Here is a 22945-nt window from a genome sequence, read left to right on the forward strand (position 1 = left end):
TGCTTGTGCATCTACCATAAGTTCCACCTCTTTTCCCTCCTTCTCCAGCTCCATTTTTATAACCATTGGATCTGCTGGTGTAGATTTCCCAGTCCTCTTCGGTGGTCTTTTGCATGTGCGACCTTCAGGTCGCTAACACACCTGGCGTGTGCATGCTGCCTGCTGTGTGTGCATGCAGGAAGTTGTTGTATAGCCGAGGGTAAACACATGCACGCACCCACAAGATGGCTGTGCACCCCGTGAGGCAGGGAGCAGCGTTTGGCAGCCCCGCACCCTGTGCCAGGGGCAGGGCACGTTTCTGCCAGCCCTGCACAGCCCAGGATCAGGGGCCACAGGGGCAGGGGAGCGTGGCTGGGCCTCGCTGCACCGTGGTGGCAGATGGGGACAGCCCGGGCAAGGGCTGCTCCTCCTGAGCTTGGGAGGGGATCCCGATGCCTTGGGGAACGAGGAGCTGGCAGGGGAACTCAGCTCCGTCACTGGCAACCCTTGCAGTGCTTTGGGAAACCTGCGAGCCCGCAGAGGACGTGCACGGCCCCCAACTGGAGCAGGAGCCTCCCCCCAGAATCGCCGTCAGTTCAGTGCCCTCGTCCGGCACCTGAACCTCCAGCCCTGAGCCTGAGCATTCTGCGGGGTCCATCCCAGCCCCTGACCACGGTGCAGGCTGCAGCTGCCTCGTCTCCTGCCCCTTCTTCTGTCAGGGCTCTGACTCCAGTCCCACCAGCAGCAGGAACTGCTTGAAAACTAAACACATATGATCGCGGGAGTTAAATAACTTTGAGGCCGGATTGTTTCTGGAGCAATTACAGGAATTACAAGAAGTAGCGTTAGAGTTACCAGCACCTCCAGGGCTGCACAGAATGGAAACCAAGCTGGGGGCTGGTGCGGGAGGAGCCGGTGCTGCCCTTGTTGCATGAGCACAGTTCTCCAGGCTGCCACCGGCCATCTCCGCTGTCAGTTCTTGGTGGCTGTGAGCGTCCCGCGGGGACAAGGCGAACGCCAGCGCAGGACGTGCAGGAAGGTACGGGCGGGAGGCCAGGGGCCACGAGGCTCCGTGCCGGCGGGGAGGGCTCCGAGGGTGCCTGGGGACCTGGCGCAGGGCAGCGGGGCAGGGAAGTGGCTCTTCCCCGGTCCCCTTCTCCCTCCTTTCCTTCTCCCCACTCCTCGCTCCCCATGCTCGGCGTGGCCCCAGCCCCAGTCCAGGGGAGCCCCTGAGCACCGTGCTCATCCCCTCTCTGGGCCCCTGCTGCACGAGTGTCACCGCCCCGAAGGTCCCTGCCACCACCCGAGGGTCCCTGCCACCCCGCTGCCTTCCCCCGTGCCTGTATTCCTGCGCAGACTGAAGCTGAGACTGAGGAAACAGACCAGCGGCTGTTTCCCTGCAGCACATCGCTGCTCCGGCTTTTATTTTGTTCCTTGCTGCTGTCCATGCACTGCTGTGGGTGAACACGTGGCGGCGTGATCCAGGGGACCCCGTCTGCCCCAGTGCCACCGCAGCCTGACCCAGCTGCAGCCCCCAACCCCTTCCCACAGCTGGGGCACACAGAGCCCCGGAGCCTCCAGTGGCCAGCAGCAAGGTTTCAAAAGCATCCCCGCTTTTAATGAAAATCCCTTCTGCTGTCAGTGATGCTCCCAGCATCTGGGTGCCTGCTGACAGAGCCCTGGGTGTCTGCTTTTTTTTCCGCAGCATGACCGTGGCTGTCTGTCGTGTGTACATGCAGTCTGCGGTCTGCGGGGGCTTGGAGATGAGGCTGATCCTGGCCGGGAAGGCTGGTGGGGGGAAAAGCACCACAGGGAACACCCTCCTCGGGGAAGCCTGTCTTTGAGACCTGTGGAGGAATGGTTAAGTGAAGTAGGTCATGTGAATGTTGAGCAACTAGGAGGTCGCGAGCTAAAAAAGTATCGAACGCAGCTCATATGAGTCTGAGAAAGTACGTAACGTCTGGGAGCTAATCAGGCACAAGGACACGATATCTGTTGGTGGTTTGGGAAAATACTAACTGTGTTATTTTGGTCAATGGGAGTGAGAAACTAGCTGATAAAATAGAGAAATGCACTAACCAATCATGAGCTTAGCTTTTGCAATATGTATGAGCTAATTATATTGAATTAGATAAAAGACGACTGAGCTATCCAATAAATCGAAGTTCACTGATCATTCATATTGAGCGTCTGTGTCTTCCTTCCGTCGACAACAAATGTCCTCGCAACAGAGACCAAGCTGTCCACCCAGCCAGTGACCGTGAGCTGTGCGAAAGCACAGGGGTACTGGGACAGTGAGGACTTCACGGTGGTTGACACGGCCGTAATTTTCAACCCTGGAGGTGCCAGCAGTGAGGTGCGCCAAGAAATTATCCGCTGCATCAGGTTGTCCTCCCCAGGCCCCCACGCGCTGCTGCTGGTGACCCAGCTGGGCCCATTCACCCAGGAGGACATGGGGGCTACAGAGAGACTGCAGGACATCTTTGGAGCTGATGTTTTGAGGCACACAATCATCATATTCACCTGTGCGGAAGAGCTGGGGGAGAGTTCTCTTCACGACTATGTGTCCTGTACCGACAACAAAGCTCTCCGTGAGCTGATCGAGAGATGTGGGAACAGGTACTGCGGCATCAATAACCGGGCAGTTGGAGTCGAATGGGAGTAGCAGGTCATGGAGCTGATGGGGATGGTCCGCTGCATGGTGTGGGTGAATGGGGACTGGTACTACAGCAATGAGATGTACCTGGAGCCCAATTTAACAGAAGAGCAGGTGGAGTATCACATGGCGAGGTACAGAGCAGACAGGATAAAGAGGGCGCGATTCAGCTGGAGGCCACTCCAGAGAGTTGTTCTGGCTTGTGGGCTGATTGTCCTCATCATTATTGTGATTACCCTGGGTATCCTTATCACATGGCTGCGATGAATCCCAGCACCACAGAGCCACTGAACGCCTGGGGCTGGAGGCCCCTCTTCACCCTGCGTGTTCTGTCCCTGCCCAGGCAGCGCCGGCTGCCCATGACCGTGTCCACTGGGTGTTGGACATCTCCGGGGATGGAGACCCCAGCACCACTCTGGGCAGCCTGTGCCAGCGCTCAGACACCCGCACAGCAAAAAAAGACTTTCCTGATGTCTCAGCGGGCATCCTTGTGCCTCCAGCAGTGCCCATACTCTTGTGTCCTGGCTCTGGGCACCCCACCAGGTGTTCACACACACAGACGGGACCCCAAGTCCCAGTGTAACGGAACCAACTCTCCCTTGAAAACGAATAGGAATTGTCTATTTTTATGGAGCTTCCCTTTAATCAGTTATCATATATGTAGTACAGGACAAAAAATATGTTTAACTTTTAACCTAGGCTCCCTTTGATCAGGGACAGAATGCTCCTTCTGGGAGAAACCAAGGAAAGTTGCCGATAGCAAGTAGCCTGAGGTTGTGCTTCGGTGACATGTGGCCATCAATGGATAAAAGGGGTTAGGGTGGTTCATCGGGGAACACCACCAAGGACCCCCACAGAAAGGAAGGCACGCGCAGAAGGGCCTGAAAAGGAACCATTAAGAATGATGCCACATGAGCACAAAACTCAGGTAGCTAAGAATGAATTTGTATTAGATCGCTGAATAGTCATGAATTTAATGTCTCCATGGAGCCAGGAAGACGACATCGGCTGTGCTTGATCTGTGGAAACTGCACCGAGCTCTGAGGCCTGAATAAAAGCAATATTTCTCCTGAGTGCGTGCGAATTGGCTTATTGCACACCGGGAATCGTTTACTCCATTCTGTGCTGCTAAACTAATAATAAATTAAATGGTCTTTCTAGGTTGCACACATTGCTCTTGATCCTTTTGTCTATTCACACTGTTTATTTCACTAATTCAATGTTTATGTCATTATTCACAAGTTAGACCTGCAGCTGCGGTTCCTGCTGCTGTTCCTGCTTCCCGCACCCTTTTAAGGGGAGTTCCTCTAATTAGACTGGGGTTGGGGTGATGTCCAAACACAACTTGGCAGGGGCCATCCCTTTAAAAGATCGAAACCTGAAAGCTTTTTCATGATGATTTGTAATTGCAAAGTGAGTAACTGGTACATGCTTCACATCCATGAGTTGTACATTAACTTGGCAGTTTGGTTTCATGCTCAGTACATAACCAGTATGTGCGCATTGTTTACTGATAAGCTTGTGCTCAGCCAGGTCCAATGCCTCCCAGGCACACCTTGTTCTGACTTCAGGACTTGCAATTCCTCCCTGAGGGGGAGGAAGGGGTTGCTTTCCTATCTGCACCTGGCAGACCTTGTTATTTACCATCTTAATACTAGCCTACATTGCAGCTACAGTGAAGTTGTCTGAAATCAATACCATGGCAGCCTGTACCAGGGCTTTGGCACCCACCCTGCACAGATGTGAGACCAGGGAGCTGCCTCTTTGAGCGAGAGCTCAGGAGCAGCCCCACATCCACAGAGCATGGCCCTGGGCTCTGGCAGGGCGATGCCGCTGGATGTCCTGCCCTCATGGCACTGTGCCTCACTACACTGACAGTGAAGCGTTTCCTCCTGATGTCTAGCCTAAAGCTATTTTCTTTTAGTTTAAGACCATTCCCCCTTGTCCTCCACCACCACCCCAGGTCCTTCCCCTCAGGGCAGCTCTCAATCCATTCCCCACCCAGCCAGGATTTGGGCTTGGGATTGCCCCAGCCCAGCTGCAGGACCTTGCCCTTGTCCTTGTTGAACCCCCCGAGGCTGGCACAGACCCACCTCTCAGCCTGCCCAGGTCCCTCTGGATGGCATCCCGTCCCTGCAGGGTGGCAGCCGCTCCACCCAGCTCAGTGTCATCTGCAAACTTGCTGGGGGTGCCTCAATTTCACTGTCTGTGTCACACATAAAGATGCTTAAATAGTACCAGTCCCACTACTGGCCCCTGAGGAACACCACTTGTTACCAATATCCACCAGGACATTGAGCCCATACAGGCCCACTTCTCAATCCCTTTCTCGCCATCCCTGCCCACCCCCTCCTCACCAGGCTGGATGTCCCTGCCTTCCCCCTGCTCCCAGTTCAAGGTTCCCCTCACCAGCGTTGACGCTCATGTGCTACGATGAGGAAGAGGAGCACTTGGAAACGCTTCTTGAGCGCTGGCAGAGCAGGGTCCCCTCCTGCAGGCACAGAGGGGTGTGAGGGTGGGAGTCCTGTGCAATCCCACAGCAAGGGCCGTGGCTCAGGGATGGGACCTGCACCATGGAGGCTCCTGATGTCCCCTGCATGGTCACAGCCCCCATCCTGCGCCTCCTCGCCCAGTCCTGATTAACACCTTCATTATCAGTCTGGGAGATGCAGTATCATAGAATCACAGAACCACTGAATATGCGGAGTTGGAAGGGACCAAAGCCCTTTCTTGCCATGTCTGACAGCGGTGTCCAAATGCTGTTTGGACACCACGTCCCTGGGCAGCCTGTCCCAGTGCCCGACTGTACTGGGTCTGGCTGGAATGTTAACTTCCCCGGCAGCAGCCCATACAGTGCCGTACTCTGTACTTGTAGCTGGAACAGCAGTGTTATCACACTAGTGTTGTGTCTACTGCTGAGCAGCAGTGGCACAGCATCGGGCCTTTCTCTAATCCTCCTAGGGGGTGGGCAAAAAGTGAGGAGAGAAACATCACTAGGGCAGCTGACCTAAACCAATCAAAGGGATATTCCATATCATGTGATGTCACACTCAGCAAGAAAAGGTGGAAACAGGAAGAGGAGAGGAGGGGTGGGCTCTCGTTGGGAAAATGTCGGTCCTCCTCTCGAAAACCGGCTACGTGCGTTGAGGCCTTCTTTCAAGGACGTGGTCAATCATCGCTCATTTGTGGGGAGTAGAGAGTAATTTCTTTCCTCTGCACTTCCATATAGCCTTCATTTATTTTATTTGTTTGTATTCCTCCCTTCTTTTTATTTTTCCCTTTTCCCCTCCCTTTTCCCCTATCCCTTTTTATTTCCCCTTGGTTAAATTGTTTAGTTCATAATAATCTTTATTTAATTATTATTATTATTCCCCTTTAATTAAATTATCCTTATCTCAACCCGTGAGTTGTTCTTTGCTTTACTTCTCCCCCTCCTCATCTAAAGGAGGGGGAGTGAGAGAGTGGTTGTGGGGTTTAGCTGCCCAGCACGGAAAAACCACCACACCGACCACCTCTGGGTGCAGACCCTTTCCCTAACCCCCAGCCTGACCCTCCCCTGTCCCAGCTCCATGACGTTCCCTCGGGTCCTGGCACTGTCCCCAGGGAGCAGAGCTCAGCGCCTGCCCCTCTGCTCCCCTCCTGAGGAAGCTGAAGGCCACAATGAGGTCTCCCCTCATCTCCTCTTCTCCAATAGGACAACAGTGTTTGCTTTCGGCTGAACAAACAAAGCAACTTCAGCTGCTCCTCATATGCCTTGCCCTCTACACCCCTGACATCTTTGTAGCTCTCCTATGGACACTCCGTAATAGTTTCATGTCCATTTCATACTGTGGCGTCCGGAACCACACGCACTTCACAGAATCACAGAATCACAGAACTGTAGGGGTTGGAAGGGACCTCAAGAGATCATCGGGTCCAACCCCCCGGCCAAAGCAGGTTCCTTAGAGCAGGTTGCCCAGGTGGGCATCCAGATGGGCCTTGAATGTCTCCAGAGAAGGAGACTCCACAACCTCCCTGGGCAGCCTTCGAGATACTTCGAGTCCTGCACCTGGTGTGATAAATTAGTGGGGGTTTGTTCATTGTCTTTGAGGAACTTGGAGAATCTGCTGAGGAGATAAGGTTGTACAATTTAATGGCCTTGATAAAGGGGGAGGATTAAGCAGATACCAGGAGGGGGTGTTGGGTAAACATCCTTGAGTGAAACCAGACTCTGTGAAATTCCTTACCACAAGACATCCTTTTTGCCCCTTCACTTCCCCCACCTGAACACGAAGCAGAGGAACAACGACCCCCCTCTCAACAATAGACTGCGCAGCCTCAGCCAGTTCAACAAGTCCTGATAAGCCGGAATTCAACTGCTATAAAACAGCAACACTGGAAAGGGAAGTTGCGTGCTGTTGCGGAGCGGAGACTCCCCAGCCGCCCAGCACTGTTTTGCTTGTGTCTGCTTACTTGATTAATAAAATAATTTCAATAGACCAGTAAATTGTGTGGTCTAATTTATAACGGGAAGAAAGAACCCGAAGTATCAGTACAGGCTGGGGGACTACCTACTGGAGAGTAGCCCTGAGGAGAAGGATCTGGGGTGCTGGTGGGCCAGAAACCAGCCGTGCCCTGGGCTGCAGCAGCAGCAGCACAACCAGCAGGGCGAGGGAGGGGATTGTCCCCCTGTGCCCAGCTCTCGTGAGACCCCCCCAGGCACTACCTTCACTGCGGGGCCCCAGCACCGGGATGTGGAGCTGCTGGGGCGAGTCCAGAGGAGGCCACGGGGATGCTCGGATGCTGGAGCAGCTCTGCTGTGAGGAGAGGCTGAGGGGCTTGGGGTTGCTCTGCCTGGAGAGGAGAAGGCCCAGGGGAGACCTCACAGCGGCCTTCAGCGCCTGCAGGGGGTGCAGGAGGGCTGGGAGGCACTCTTGAGTGGGAGGGTGTAGGAATAGGATAGCCCTGAGCGGTGTGCAGGGTCCGTCCCAGCCCCTGACTGTGATGCAGGTGGCAGCTGCCTCATCTCCTGCCCCTGCTCCAGCTCTGGGCGCTCCCTGGAGCGATTGCACCAAGAGAAACTGGTTCAAAATTAAACACTGAAACCTAAATTTTGAGGTCCCTTCCAACCCAAACCATTGCAGGATTCACTCTGTGATTCATCTGGCCAGAAGTGCCATGCTGCCAGGTGCATTCTGTGTCTCATGCCTGGACACTGGTGTTCTGTTTTGGGTCAGGATGGTGGTATATTGATATTGTATAAACTCACTTTAGGATAGAATAAAACTTGTGGTCAAAAGTTAGCGAGAACAAAGTAAACGACATCTTGTTATCTGTTGACCTTCTGTTATGTTGAAGCATCTTGTTATTTGAAAACATCCCGTTATCTGTTAACCCTCAGTCAGGCTGAGACTTGAGATAACTTGAGTCAACTGTCCGTTATGTCTTGTTAACTGAGACATCCTGTTATCTGCTGACCCTCAGTTAAACTGAAAGCCAACTCAGCATTTTTGCAGCTTGGAAAACAACTGATTAAGCAAAAGGTGAAAAGTGCATCACGAGGAAGACCTACGGCCTTCCTCCCAAAGACCACTGCCCACATTCCAAAGACCCCGGCCCACAATTCTTGGAAGGCTTTGCGCAAGCGCAAGTACTGGTAAGCTAATTAGCATACGAAGCGAGAGTAGGCGGGGTTAGGTAATGAATATGTATAGGCACTAATAGAATATTCATCGTTCCGCTGTATAAATATGAGATAGTTTGTCACTTCGAACATGCACGATAGGCAGAAAGATCCCCCGTGCATCCAGCGCTGCAATAAAGAATATATAACTTAAGGAAATTTTGGCTTTGATCTTTAAATCAATTTGGCGACCCAGATGGGACAACCTCTCTTCCGGACTGCAGGACCTGCTGGGGACAGGACTCCTTAGGGTACCCCCGGGATTTCCTGGAGGGACTCCTTGACTCACCGGATCACTGCGGAGGCAGACAAGGACCCTATAATTGTAAGTGAGTATATTCTTTATTCTGGTTTGGTTTTCTGGTAGACCGGTCATCTGGAACTGTCTGTTAAGTCGGAAGGTGATCTTCTGCAAGGCAGTATTTAGTATATACTTTGTGGTTAGCACCATAAGTATATTTGGGGACCTTAAGGAAAGAGCTCGCTTTAAGGTCCATCTGGAATTGTCTTGCCTATTTTGGTTTTCTGACTCATGGAGTGTGGTATTTAACTCTGGTTATTGTTACTGCGATTTTGGCTATTTTCTTGGTGATAAGAGTAGTTTCGTGGCGTTGTTATGAGAAAGATATCGTTACAATGTTACATATTTCGGTTTTCTCACCTATCGCATGTGGAATTTGACTCTGATTATTGTTACTGTAACTTTGGCAATATCTCCTGGTAATAATAGTAGTTTTGTGACATTGCTATTGAAAGATACCTGCGTGCCTGCATTTTTGTAAGTGATACATGTATTCTGAAAGTGTAAACTGGAAAATGGGGGGGCTAGTAAGCAGTGAAATTCTTAAGGAAAGTACGCTGGGTTGTATTGTGAGTCATTGGAAGGATATAGGGTGGGCTCCGGGTGGAAGTGAAAATAAGAAAACTCTAATAAAATATTGTAATCAATGGTGGCCACTTTATAAGCTGGAATGTGGAAAAAAAGTGGCATTTTAATGGAGCTTTAAACTATAATACTTTGCTACAGTCAATGTTGTTTTTGAGAAGGAAAATAGGATGGAATGTTGTATACTGATGTTGTTTCAGCATCTTGGAGGGAAAAGGTACGGAATTAAGTTGGTCCCTGACTGCGCCTTTGATGTTGGCATTAGAAAAGTACAGGCTGGAGAAAGATAAAGGAAGTGTTAAAAGGGTTGTTGAAAGTGTTAAAGGTGTTTGAAGTTGAATGAGCAGGGAAAGAGGATGTAGGAATGTTAACAGTTCTGCCTCAGCCCGGGGCTGAGACCTTAAAATCTTGGGTGTTAGCCCTCTGGGGCAAAGGGATCATGATGGGTCCCAGAGAGTTGTCACAGAAACAGAAAAGCAGTTAACTCTTAAAACAACCTGAGTTCATGTGTGAGCTCAGATTGCCGATGGGATCACTCAGGGAACTGTGGACAATTGCATTTCCCTGACCCACCCCCACTAAGACCCTAATCATCCTGAAAATTATGAACGGTTAAGTAAATACTAAAATCTGGACGAATTGGGAATTGAGAATGTGCTTCCAACAAGGTCTAAAAGAAACCCCTATGGAATTTTTGGACCAACTCTGAAATGTAATGGGGAAGTAAAAAAAAAAAAAAAAAAAAAAAAAAAACACAAAACAAACAAACAACAACAACAACAAAAAAAAAACACACGGTTTGGAACTGGCTTCAGAGGACAAACTGGCTAGCCTTTTTCTAGGGTAATCATCGGCCCCTGATTCATCGGCCCCTAATTTCAACAGGTATAACGGGGACCTGAGGAATCTACCCTAGCAGATCCTCTACTGCTTATAATGAAGTTAGGGGAGGAACGGAAGTGAAATTTCTTATTGATATGGGGCAACATATTTGGTTCTAAATCAAGCATTAATGCCTTTATGGAATGATTATGTTAAGGTAAAAGGTGCAACCGATCAACCTGAAAAGGCTTATTTTTGTGAACCTTTGAAGTACAAGTTGGGGAAATGTTATATATGGAGTGGTAATTCGTGTCGAGAAAATGGTTGATATTAATAAAGAAGGGGGAGATTTAGGAATGTGGCCATGGGGGTTGGAAAACCCCATGATTGAGATAACATTAGATTCTTAACGACGGGGCCATCAGGAATATAAAAGAGTTTAGAGAGAACAAAGAAGGGTGGTTCAGGAGACTCCATGCAGTCTGGGGTTTCTTGTTCTCCAGGTGGTTTCTTGTTCTCTAGCCATTAAGGCATGGATATTTCTGGGTGTTTGCTGTTGTTGTTACATTCAAAGTTGTTTGACCAATAAAAAAGTTGTTTTGAAAAGAACTGCTGTGGAGAGAAGGGTATAAGAGGGGAGCCTGCCCTCAAGAAAAAAAAAAAAAAAAAAAAAAAAAAAAAGCAACACTATGAAGTTACATCAGTAAAGAAGCAGGAAAAAGAAGTGAAGAGGAACAGGCTGGGAGAATGGAGACTGTTAAGTTATGGAACTTAAAGGATTGTTTGTTACCTATCCTGATTGTATGTATGTATAGTCATGCTCGGGTTATTATGTAAAGCAATGCTCTGTATACATGTATTTAGAATGTTTGATGTTTGTGTGTGCGTGTTGGTGGAGCATAGACTCCCCACACACCCAGTACTGTTTACTTGCCTTTTATACCTTTTAGAAATACTTGTTTTATAAATATTACAAAATTCAGACCTCATTTATAACAGAAAACAAATGGGGATACATAGGTTTTTATATCCACCTGGATCTCCAAAATCTCTATTAGGTTGAGATTTCTTAGAACAATTAGAAGCAGAAATTATCTTTGAAAAAGGGAAAATGGAATTAAGGATAGGAGAAGAACAACTAATAAATTTGTTAAGCCTGGCACTAATACAAACGGACCCTAAAAGTGAAATACCCTTAAAGATCATAAATCAAGTATATCCAGGAGTTTGGGCCACTGAAGTCCCTAGAAGAGCTAAAAATGTGACCCCAATAATTATTAAATTAAAGCCAGGAGAGAAACCCATTAAGGTTAAGCAATATCCTTTGAGGATAGAAGATAGGAAAGGAATTAAAGAGATAATTGATAATTTATACAGTATGGATTATTGATTGAATGTGAATCAGAATACAGTACACCCATATTGCCAATTAAAAAGGCAGATGGAAAAAGCTATAGGCTAGTTCAGGATCTGAGGGCCATAAATAAAATTTCTGAGGATATACATCCAGTAGTGGCAAACCCTTATACTTTGCTGACTAAATTAAGGAATAGTCAAGTCTGGTTTACTGTACTTGACTTAAAAGACGCCTTCTTCTGCCTACCTTTAGCCACTGAAAGCCAAAACCTATTTGCCTTTGAATGGGAAAACCCTGACTCAGGCAGAAAGACACAGCTTACGTGGACAGTGCTACCTCAAGGATTCAAGAATAGCCCCACTATTTTTGGAAACCAATTAGCAAAGGAACTTGAAACTTGGATACCTCCGGACACTGAAGGGGCTTTGTTACAATACGTAGATGATCTCTTAATAGCTTGCAAGACTAAAGAGAGTTGTATTCAATGGACTATAAGTCTCCTTAATTTTCTGGGTTTAAATGGATATCGAGTCTCTCAACAGAAAGTCCAGCTGGTTCAACAACACGTGACCTACTTGGTATTTGGAATTTCAGGAGGTCAGCTAGAACTAGGAACTAAACGTAAGGAAGTCATTTGCCGGACTCCAGAACCCCAAATGGTAAAGGAGCTATGAACCTATTTAGGAATGACAGGTTGGTGTTGCCTTTGGATTTATAATTACGGACTAATGGTAAAGCCTCTATATGAATTGATAAAGAGTAATCAGTCAAAGTTAGTCTGGACTGGAGAAGCACGAAACGCCTTTAAACAACTTAAACGAGAATTGATGCAAGCTCTGGCTTTGGGATTACCGGATCTCTCGAAACCCTTTTGGTTGTTTTCTCATGAGAGACAAGGGATAGCTTTGGGAGTACTAGCACAAAGATTGGGTCCCTATAAATGAGCAGTAGCTTACTTCTCTAAACAATTAGATGAAGTAAGTAAAGGATGGCCCGGATGCCTTCGAGCTGTTGCAGCTGTTGTTATCAATATACAAGAAGCTCGGAAGTTTACAATGGGACAGAAAATGACAGTGTTAGTCTCCCATATGGTCTCAACAGTTTTGGAACAAAAAGGAAACCATTGGCTTTCACCACAAAGATTTTTAAAATATCAAGCAATATTAGTGGAACAAGATGATGTGGAAATTGTGGTCACTAACGTTGTAAATCCAGCTTCTTTCCTTAGCGGAACTCTGGATGAACCCATAACCCATGATTGTACAGAAACAATGGAGACTGTGTATTCTAGTTGACCCGATCTTAAGGAAGAACCTTTAGAAGATGCTGATGAATCACTGGTATACTGATGGAAGCACCTTTGTAAAACAAGGACAACGTAAGGCAGGATACGCTGTTACAACTGCTCAACAGGTAATCGAGTCCAAACCATTACTCCCTGGGACGTCCACCCAGAAAGCAGAGGTAATTGCACTTACATGAGCACTGGAACTGGCAGCAGAAAGGAAAATAAATATTTGGACAGATTCTAAATACGCATTCGGCATGGTACATGCTCATGGAGCGATTTGGAAAGAACGTGGATTGCTGACTGCTCAGGGAAAACAGAAAAAAACATGCTGAAGAAATTTTAAAATTGTTAGAGGCTGTAAAACAATCAGAAAACATAGCTATCATGCATTGTCGAGGACACCAAAAGGGAAACGCTGATTTTGAAATTGGAAATCGATTGGCAGATCAGGAGGCTAAACAGGCAGCTGAAATAACTGAGGTGAAGGCATTGTCTTTAATACCATACGGTAAAATCCAAACTATATACATGAACCAAAAAGCCAAATTATACAAAAGAAGACTTAAAATTAATTGAAGATTTGAAAGGTAAAATGAAACCAGATAGATGAGTATATTTAAAAGATAACAGTGTAATAATACCCTCTAATTTGATATGGCCCATAGTTCTTACAGAACACAATAAAACACATCGGGGAACTGACGCATTGCATAAGAGCATGAGTCAGACATTAGTGGGACGAAATTTATACACAACAATAAAACAAGTAACTTAACAATGTAGCATCTGTTTATGTAACAACCCCAATACCAGGAATAGAATAAAATTTGGAATAATCGGTAAAGGAAATTATCTGGGACAACAGTGGTAATAAATTGATTTTTTCAGAACTCCCTAGAAAAGGGGGGTATTGTTATTTACTGGTTCTGACTGACACATTTTCAGGATGGCCCGAAGCTTTTCCCTGTCGAACAAACAAAGCAAGAGAAGTGGTTAAAGTCTTGTTAAATGAAATAATACCACACTATGGGATTCCAGTAGCAATGTCTTCTGATAGAGGTTCACATTTTTGTGCACAAGTGGTACAACAGATAAGTAAGATCCTAAAGATAGATTGGCAACTACATACTCCTTATAGACCGCAGACACGTGGACAGGTAGAAAAAATGAACCATTTAATTAAACAACAAATAGCTGAAATCGGACTAGAAGCTAATTTGTCATGGCTTCAATCCCTTCCTTTAGTATTACTTAGAATCAGAGTTAAATCTAGAGTAAAAGAGAATTTGAGCAGCTTTGAAATCTTATATGGAAGGCCATATCAATTTCTATTTAGTGGAGAGGATCTAATGCAGCTGGGATCAGAATATTTATATACTTATGTAACTGAACTTCAAAAACAATTAAATAAAGTACATAAATTTGTGTTAGGGACCAGGGCTAGAGGGTTGGATCAACCAATCCACCCCTTTAAGCCTGGGGAATATATATATATAAAGACTTTTTCAGGACAACCCCTAGAGGAAAAATGGAATGGACTGTATCAAGTGTTGCTGACAACTTACACTGCTATCAAGATTAGAGAACAAGCCGCTTGGATCCACTGTTCCCGAGTGAAGAAGGCTCCAGGAGCTCCTTGCAAAGTAACACTAGGTGATGATGAACTGAAACTAAAGCTTAGTCGAACAAAATGAGGACATTGTGGTTGGGAATATTTGGTAATACAGTTGGCAGAAAATTTGTTGATAGAATTGTTTTGTTTCTATGGCTTATAGTTATAATTATGATTCAAGAAGGTGCCTCTGTGATAACAGAGAATGGTGAGTGGCTTTGAACTAAAGCCGTAACAACAGAGGATAAGAACTTTAATGGAAAGTTATTGGTCATGGTCATCTGGCGAACAAATGGTAACTATTTATATAAACCATCAGAATGGCGAAAATTAGGAGAAGAGTGGACACAAGATAATGTATCCTTAGCTCTTAGTTGTATGCAAGCACAGTTATGGTTACAGGCAACAGCTGCCTTGCTCATTAGGGAAGGAAGTGAAGGCATTTTTCCAGCTGAAGTCCGAAAGGCAGTTTGGGACAATGCCAATGATTTTGAGAAGTTCCAGTCCTTGTGGACCCTGGTAAATTGTACTTATGATCCCATTATTAACATGGCTACTGCCTTCGTGCTTACTATACGTAATGCCACAGTTTATGTTATTCACCCAATCCTTGCACTAGGATTAAACCATGAGAAGACAGTGCTCTATCCTTCAGAGCATAGAACATGGGCACGGATGGAGAATGGGAAATGGCAGTCTGTAAATCTAGAATCATGTGTTACCCGGGAACAACAAGGATTTATTTGTGAAAGCAATACAATTGAGGCCCAGGATGTATGTCTTGACACGGAGCAAGGTGTCTGCCACTTTGAAATTCATCCAAATACTAGTCAAAAGACTGTGCATGTATATATCGGTCAAGGCTGTGTGTGTTTAAGAACTGCTTGTGATTTTGTAGAAGTAGATAAGGAGAACATAACTGTCCCTAGCAAAAATCATTCTAACTTTTGTATTCGTAACTTTGTTAGAATTGTTGGGTGTGATTTTCTATATTTGGCACCAGTGGTATCCCACCAGCTGATCAAGTCTAACAACACAATTTATCGTAAGTAATTACCTACCCTCACACTAGAGAAGCAACTAGTTAAAAAACAAGACACAAGTCACAACTGGTGGGATACACTCTTTGGACGGTCACCAACTGAAACTGGGATTTTGAACACATTGAGTCACCCAATTATTGTTTAATTGATATTAGTTGGTACAAGTTTAATATTGTCTTTTGTATTACTTGTTTGGAATTGAAAATTGTTACAACGAATGTCCATTAAGCCTCCTTGGCAATTGTGCATGGCAAGGTATTGAGGGGTCCATATGATAAGACTGGGAAGAAAATTTTCCTACTAAGTAAAGGAATTTACTAGATTTTCCAGAAAGGGGGGGAATGATATTGTATAAACTCACTTTAGGATAGAATAAAACTTGTGGTCAAAAGTTAGCGAGAACAAAGTAAACGACATCTTGATATCTGTTGACCTTCTGTTATGTTGAAGCATCTTGTTATTTGAAAACATCCCGTTATCTGTTAACCCTCAGTCAGGCTGAGACTTGAGATAACTTGAGTCAACTGTCCGTTATGTCTTGTTAACTGAGACATCCTGTTATCTGCCGATCCTCAGTTAAACCAAAAGCCAACTCAGCATTTTTGCAGCTTGGAAAACAACTGATTAAGCAAAAGGTGAAAAGTGCATCACGAGGAAGACCTACGGCCTTCCTCCCAAAGACCACTGCCCACATTCCAAAGACCCCGGCCCACAATTCTTGGAAGGCTTTGCGCAAGCGCAAGTACTGGTAAGCTAATTAGCATACGAAGCGAGAGTAGGTGGGGTTAGGTAATGAATATGTATAGGCACTAATAGAATATTCATCGTTCCGCTGTATAAATATGAGATAGTTTGTCACTTCGAACATGCACGATAGGCAGAAAGATCCCCCGTGCATCCAGCGCTACAATAAAGAATATACCACTTTGTCGTGGTTTAACCCGGCTGGCAGCTAAATACCACGCAGCTGTTCGCTCACCCTCCCCCCTCCCTCTCTGGGACGGGCGAGAGAAATGGAAAGTGAAGCCCGTGAGTTGAGATAAAGACAGTTTAATAAGACAGGAAAATAATAATAACAATAACAATAACAATAATACAATGATGATAATAGTACTACTAATAATAATGTGTACAAACAAGTGATGCACAATGCAATTGCTCACCACCCGCTGACCGATGCCCAGCCTAACCCCAAGCAGTCCGGCCCCCTCCCCCGGCTAGCCACCCCTATATATTGTTTAGCATGATGTCAGATGGTATGGAATACCCCTTTGGCTAGTTTGGGTCACCTGTCCTGGGTCTGTCCCCTCCCAGCTCTTACTGCACCCCCAGCCTGCCTGTTGGCAGGACAGAGCAAAAGGCTGAGGTGTCCTTGGCTTGGTATAAGCACTGCTCTGCAACAATTAAAACATCGGGGTGTTATCAGCACTCTTCTCATCCTAAGCCAAAACACAGCATTCCAACAGCTACTAGGAAGAAAATTAATTCTGTTCTAACAGAAACCAGGACACACTTAAGGAAATTTCGGCTTTGATCTTTAAATCAATATACATGAACACAGAGCCCTCTACCTCCTCCACCAGGTTTTCTGTTTACTTCTTTTCTGGTAGGGCTTACACGGATTGTGGTGATCTCCCCACCTGGGGATGTTTTTGCAGCATCGTCCGGTTACGATGGAGCTGGTGGAAATGTTCCAGTCATCCTCCTCCTCCGTCAGCTGCAGGAAATGGGCCAGAGGTTTCCTGCTTACACCTCTAGCCCCGTCTGCCTGCAGTCCCTGCTGTGTGGCTGCTCGTTGTTCCTGCCGCAGTGGGACTGTGACTGTGTGGGAGTGGCAGGGGACGGGAGTGTCCCAGCAGTGCAGAGCTCCAGCCTCAGCTCCGGGGCGGAAGGCGTTTAATGGGTGCTCGCTCTTCTTCCCATCTCGCCCCATGCCCACCTTCCAGGGGTCCCCAACATCGTGATTGCCACAGCTCTGCCTCCGAGGAGCAGCCACTAGATGGACCTCGGGATTCACCGTGTGCTCTCGTGGGCAACAGGAGCGTTTTCCAGCACCCTTGGTGCTGGAGGCGCAGCCACCCCATGCATTTAAAAACAGCCATTACATTTCGGTTTGTGGACACCCAGCCTGGCTCCAGGAAAAGCCTCCTGAGCCTGATGAGCCCTGCTCTTGTCTGGGGGAAGAAGACAGCGCAGACGGTTTCTTTGTGAGAAAGGAGCGGTGGCGAGAAGTACTCAAACTAAAATGCCCTTCATCGGGAGGAGCTTTTTTGCCTTACTTGCTCAGTTCAGAAACTTTCTGTTTCTGTTCTTGGCGACCAATGACTTTGCACATGATCTAGCTCCTAACCGGCTCGTACACAGTCATTTGTTCAACAGAGCTGGTTTGCACGTCACCGAAATCCCCTCCTACTCCCGCTCCCGCTAAATGGTGCCAAACTTCACAGGCAGCTGCCACACTTCAGCCATTGCACCTACAGAAGAAGACCTGTCACCATCAGAAGCTGCAAAGTTCAGACTCGGGGATAAAAGTGCACCTGGGGCGCAATAACCCCAAGCAGAGCTACAGGCTGGGAGAGGAGTGGTTGGAGAGCTGCCAGGCAGAGAAGGACCTGGGAGTGATGGTGGATAGTCGGCTGAATATGAGCCAGCAGTGTGCTCAGGTGGCCAAGAAGGCCAACGGCATCCTGGCTTGTATCAGAAGCAGTGTGGCCAGCAGGGCTAGGGAGGTGATCGTCCCCCTGTACTCAGCTCTGGTGAGGCCGCACCTCGAGTACTGCGTTCAGTTTTGGGCCCCTCGCTACAAGAAGGACATTGTGGTGCTCGAACCTAAATGATTCTGTGGTCCTGTGAGAGCAAACACTGCCACCTGATTTGTCCCCTCTGTCCCTTCCCCAGTGCACCATTTTTTTGTGAAGGTGACAGGGACAGTTACAGAGGTAATCTGACTACCAGAGGTAGCCTTGAGGGGTGCATCACCTCTGGCATCCTGAGCACTGGAAACATGCTGAGATGCCATCGAAAACAGGAGAACGGGGAAGAGCTTCCCATCTGAGACAGAAAAGAACAGTCTGAAAAAAGGAGACAGCCAGAGACAGTGGGAATCAGCGACTACTATAGCGACTGTTACCTAACGCTGGCCCTTTTATTGGCCCCGTTCCTGGGGGCTTGTCTCTGCTGAGGCTGCTTTTTAAAATTGGACCCTTTTTGAGGTCGGTCTGGCCCCCGTTATTAAGTGGTGCGATTCCTCAATGCTGCATATACCATTGCTTTCCTGTAAGATCTGTAATGTTTATTATCCATCCGTCTATATCTACTTGCCTTTTTAGCCACAGTGGTTCACTGTGATTAATCACTGCTTGCTAGTGGTGGTTTGTGGTCATCTGTAATAAACAGAAGTTGTAGAAAATAAAGTCTCTGTGCTTGTGTATTACGGAATCCTATGAATGCACTCCTGCAAACTCCACGTACCTGCAGGCTGGGTGACCCTTTAGGTCTCGCCACAAGGTGGTTGTTGGTGTTTGCTCTGCCCTAAATTCTCCTTCTGAAGTGTTCCACCTGGAGTACTCTGTGCTGGAGGTCCTGAAGGCACCTGCCTTCTCAATTCGGAGAGCTGGCTTCTCTGGGCATCTCCGGCTGGGTGCTGAAGGACTCCGCCAGAATGCACAGAGCTCAAAAGTGCAGAGCAGGTTATTAGTTAGCACATGGACCTTGCTATGATTAGCGAGCTGTTGGTGCACACACATGCTCACCGCCCCTGAGAGGGCACGCAGGGAGCCTGTGGTGTGCGGGTGGCACCACTGAGGAGGGCAGGGCTGGTGTCTGCATCTCCCTGGATTAAACCCTTGGAGCTGCTGAGCTGCTGCCTGCCCCAGCTGTCAGCACTGCCAACATCTTGGCCCAGAGGTTCCTGACTACCTCCTTATCCGCATGGCCACCTTCCTTGCCTGCTTGTCTTTCTGTAGGATTTTGTATATTCACACGGTGGTACTTCTTTTCCTGAGTCCTTGCTTTCTCAAAGATCCCATCTCAGCAGTGCTGCTGCATTGTCTAATTTTTTTCTTTCTTCAGCTCCAAGCTCATTCACACAGCAGTCTGAAGCAAGGCTACAAAGTGAGGGTACATTGGAGGCTCAAGCCAGTCAGTCTCAACACTGTGCCCGGTGAGATCATGGAGCAAATCCTCCTGGAAACTCTGCTAAGGCACATGGCAAACAAGGAGGTGACTGGTGACAGCCAGCATGGCTTCACCAGGGGGAAATCGTGCCTGACAAATCTGGTGGCCTTCTACAGCAGGGTTACAGCACTGGTGGGTAGAGGAAGAGCAACTGACAGCTTCCACCTGGGCTTGTGCAAAGCATTTGGCCCTGTCCCCCTTGGTGTCCTTGTCTCTAAACTGGAGAGACATGGATGTGATGGGTGCAGCACTGCGTGGGTGAGAAATTGGCTGGGTGGTGGCACTCAGAGAGTTGTGCTCAATGGCCCAATGTCCTGGTGGATACTGGTAACGAGTGGGTCAGTAGTGGGACCAGTACTATTTAAACATCTTTATCAGTGACACGGACAGTGAAATTGAGGCACCCCCGGCAAGTTTGCTGACGACACTGAGCTGGGTGGTGCAGCAGCCACCCTGCAGGGACGGGATGCCGTCCAGAGGGACCTGGGCAGGCTGAGAGGTGGGTCTGTGCCAGCCTCAGGGGGTTCAACAAGGCCAAGGGCAAGGTCCTGCAGCTGGGCTGGGGCAATCCCAAGCACAAATACAGGTTGGGTGGGGAGTGGATTGAGAGCAGCCCTGAGGGAAGGACTTGGGATGCTGGTGGGCCAGAAACCAGCTGGGGAGGGACTCTTGGGCAGGGGGTGTAGGAATAGGACCCTACAGGCAAGTGGCAGCTGCCTCATCTCCTGCCCCTGCTCCAGCTCTGGGCGCTCCCTGGAGCAATTGCACCAAGAGAAACTGGTTCAAAATTAAACACTGAAACCTAAATTTTGAGGTCCCTTCCAACCCAAACCATTGTAGGATTCATTCCGTGATTCATCTGGCCAGAAGTGCCATGCTGCCAGGTGCATTCTGTGTCTCATGCCTGGACACTGGTGTTCTGTTTTGGGTCAGGATGGCAGTACATACATGAACACAGAGCCCTCTACCTCCTCCACCAGGTTTTCTGCTTACTTCTTTTCTGGTAGGCCTTACACGGATTGTGGTGATCTCCCCACCTGGGGATGTTTTTACCGCCTCCGAGGAGCAGCCACTAGATGGACCTCGGGATTCACCATGTGCTCTCGTGGGCAACAGGAGCGTTTTCCAGCACCCTTGGTGCTGGAGGTGCAGCCACCCCATACATTTAAAAACTGGCAGAATGGAGACCAGGACGGGAGCAGGCACATTGATTGCCTCATGAAGATAGGTTCAGCCAGACTCAGCAAACCGCTCAGAGAAGCTCGTACAGAAAGTTGCTGGAAACAGGCGCACTGGAGCTGGAGAGAAGCTCGAGCTGAGAGAAGCGGACCTGTGCACACAACTGCCTCTCGCTGGTAAGCAGTTGTGCATTATGGGGAATCTGTCCTTAGGAGCAAAGACTGTCCTGGTAACCTTACAGCTTATTCTCCTTATTAACAGTCGGACAGTTTATGAGCCTGAAATATGGGACCAAACTGAGGTGAAGGTGTGGGACTCTGCAACTAAAAACGACAAGGTTGCAGTGGGATTGCTCGGCACCTGGCGAGCAATCTCTGAGGCCTTAAAGAGCCCTGTGGGACCACAGTCAGAAGCATGTGGCTTGCCAGATACTGAGGGAGCTGCGGGCTCCTTTAGTGATCTGACTGCTACGCCATTACCATGGGCCCCTCTGCTGCTACAGCCATCAAAGGCCTTTGCTGTTGCACCCCCTGTTGACCTGGATGTGCCTTTTGACCCAGGCCTATTGGCCTTGAAAAGGAGACAACTTAAAGCAAGACACTGTTCAAAAGGAACGGAAAATGGAGACTATTAAGTTGTTGAACTTAAAGGATCGTTTACTTGGTTACCTATCCTGATTGTATGTATGTATAGGCATACTCGGGTTATTATGTAAAGCAATGCTCTGTATACATGTATTTAGAATGTTTGATGTTCGTGTGTGCGTGTTGGTAGAGCATAGACTCCCCGCGCACCCAGCGCTGTTTACTTGCCTTTTATAAATATTCTTTTACGTTACTAAATTCAGAGTTAAGACTTCATTTATAACACCCAGCCTAGCTCCAGGAAAAGCCTCCTGAGCCTGATGAGCCCTGCTCTTGTCTGGGGGAGGAAGACAGCGCAGACGGTTTGTTTGTGAGAAAGAAGCAGTGGCAAGAAGTATACAAACTAAAACGCCCTTCATTGGGAGGAGCTTTTTTTGCCTTACTTGCTCAGTTCAGAAACTTTCTGTTTCTGTTCTTGGCGACCAATGACTTTGCACATGATCTAGCTCCTAACTGGCTCGTACACGGTCATTTGTTCAACAGAGCTGGTTTGCATGTCACCGAAATCCCCTCCTACTCCCGCTCCCGCTAAATGCTGCCGAACTTCACAGGCAGCTGCTGAACTTCAGAGGCAGCTGCCACACTTCAGCCACTGCACCTACAGAAGAAGACCTGTCCCCATCAGAAGCTGCAAAGTTCAGACGCGGGGACAAAAGCGCACAGGTGCCTCTGGTGAGTTGTCTGAAATGCTGCTACTGTCATTCCAGGGAGAAAAAAATAAAAAAAGATTGTAATGCCTGCTTTCAGGGAGGGGGTTATTACTTCCTTAGGTAAAGTTCAGCCAGTATTTGTTTCCAAGTGAGAACAGAAAGTCCCTGGAGAATGGAAATCCTGATTGCATTTCTGTAAGGGTGATTTAACAAACTCCTTGTCTTCAGGAGTGTCTGTTCTGGTAGCACTCGCTGGGTCCTCGCAGGAGCATTGACTTCACAAGGGTGTCTGCACCATACGAATATCAAAAGGGTGAAAAAGTTCTCCGACCTGCCTTAAAGTTTCTAGGAAGAAATTGACTCATTTAAGTTACAATCAAGCTTTTAAATATATTTCCCCCTAAGCGTGCCATATGAACCTTTCACATACTTTCTGATTACTGAAGCCATTCTTAATTTTTTGCTTGTTTTGTGGACAGAACAGTCTTCTTGGGGGTGTTAAAATGTAGTACCTGTCCCAGCTTTTTGTTTTAGCTGTGGTTTGTGGGATTTTCCAGCTGACACGGGTTCTAGTTGTTTCATTGCACATCTGTTTCTTACTGTGATGCCGAGCCCCGGAGGCTCAAATGGAGGCTGGTTGGTGCAACCCAGGGCTTGGCAGGGCACGAGCATCTCTCAGCTCAAATGAAGGGCGCAGGTACCCATGGGTCTGGGTGGATTGTCTGCCTGGGCTGGGGCTGCCACGTGTGGTTAGGTGATAAAGCATCATTCTCGTGCTGGCAAGGAACAGAAAGCAGAGAGCTGAGGACATGGTCAGGGGCAAGACGTGAACTGTATTGCACCTGGCCCAAGCACTGTGACCTGAGGAGGTAAGAGGCAAGCACAGCAGCCGCTGCTGGAGCCATGCAAAGTGAGCGGTCTGTGCACCGGGTGGCTCTGAAGGGTCTCGGCATTTGGGGGTACTTTAGGAACTGCTAAGCCTGAGCTA

The 22945-nt window shown here is 47.8% G+C and overlaps 1 protein-coding gene across 1 annotated transcript in view; it reads left to right on the top strand.

Annotated features, from left to right (window-relative positions):
* The first annotated feature begins 1742 nt into the window (after positions 1–1742).
* Positions 1743–22945, top strand: part of LOC116486741 (GTPase IMAP family member 8-like) — a 37580-nt gene continuing 16377 nt past the window's right edge. The window contains 2 exon segments of the mRNA XM_032183190.1: positions 1743–1839; positions 2211–2876. Coding sequence (XP_032039081.1) covers positions 1743–1839; positions 2211–2876 — 763 coding nt within the window.

The sequence above is a fragment of the Aythya fuligula genome, chromosome 2 (genome assembly GCF_009819795.1).
Source record: "Aythya fuligula isolate bAytFul2 chromosome 2, bAytFul2.pri, whole genome shotgun sequence".
Classification (NCBI taxonomy): domain Eukaryota; kingdom Metazoa; phylum Chordata; class Aves; order Anseriformes; family Anatidae; genus Aythya; species Aythya fuligula.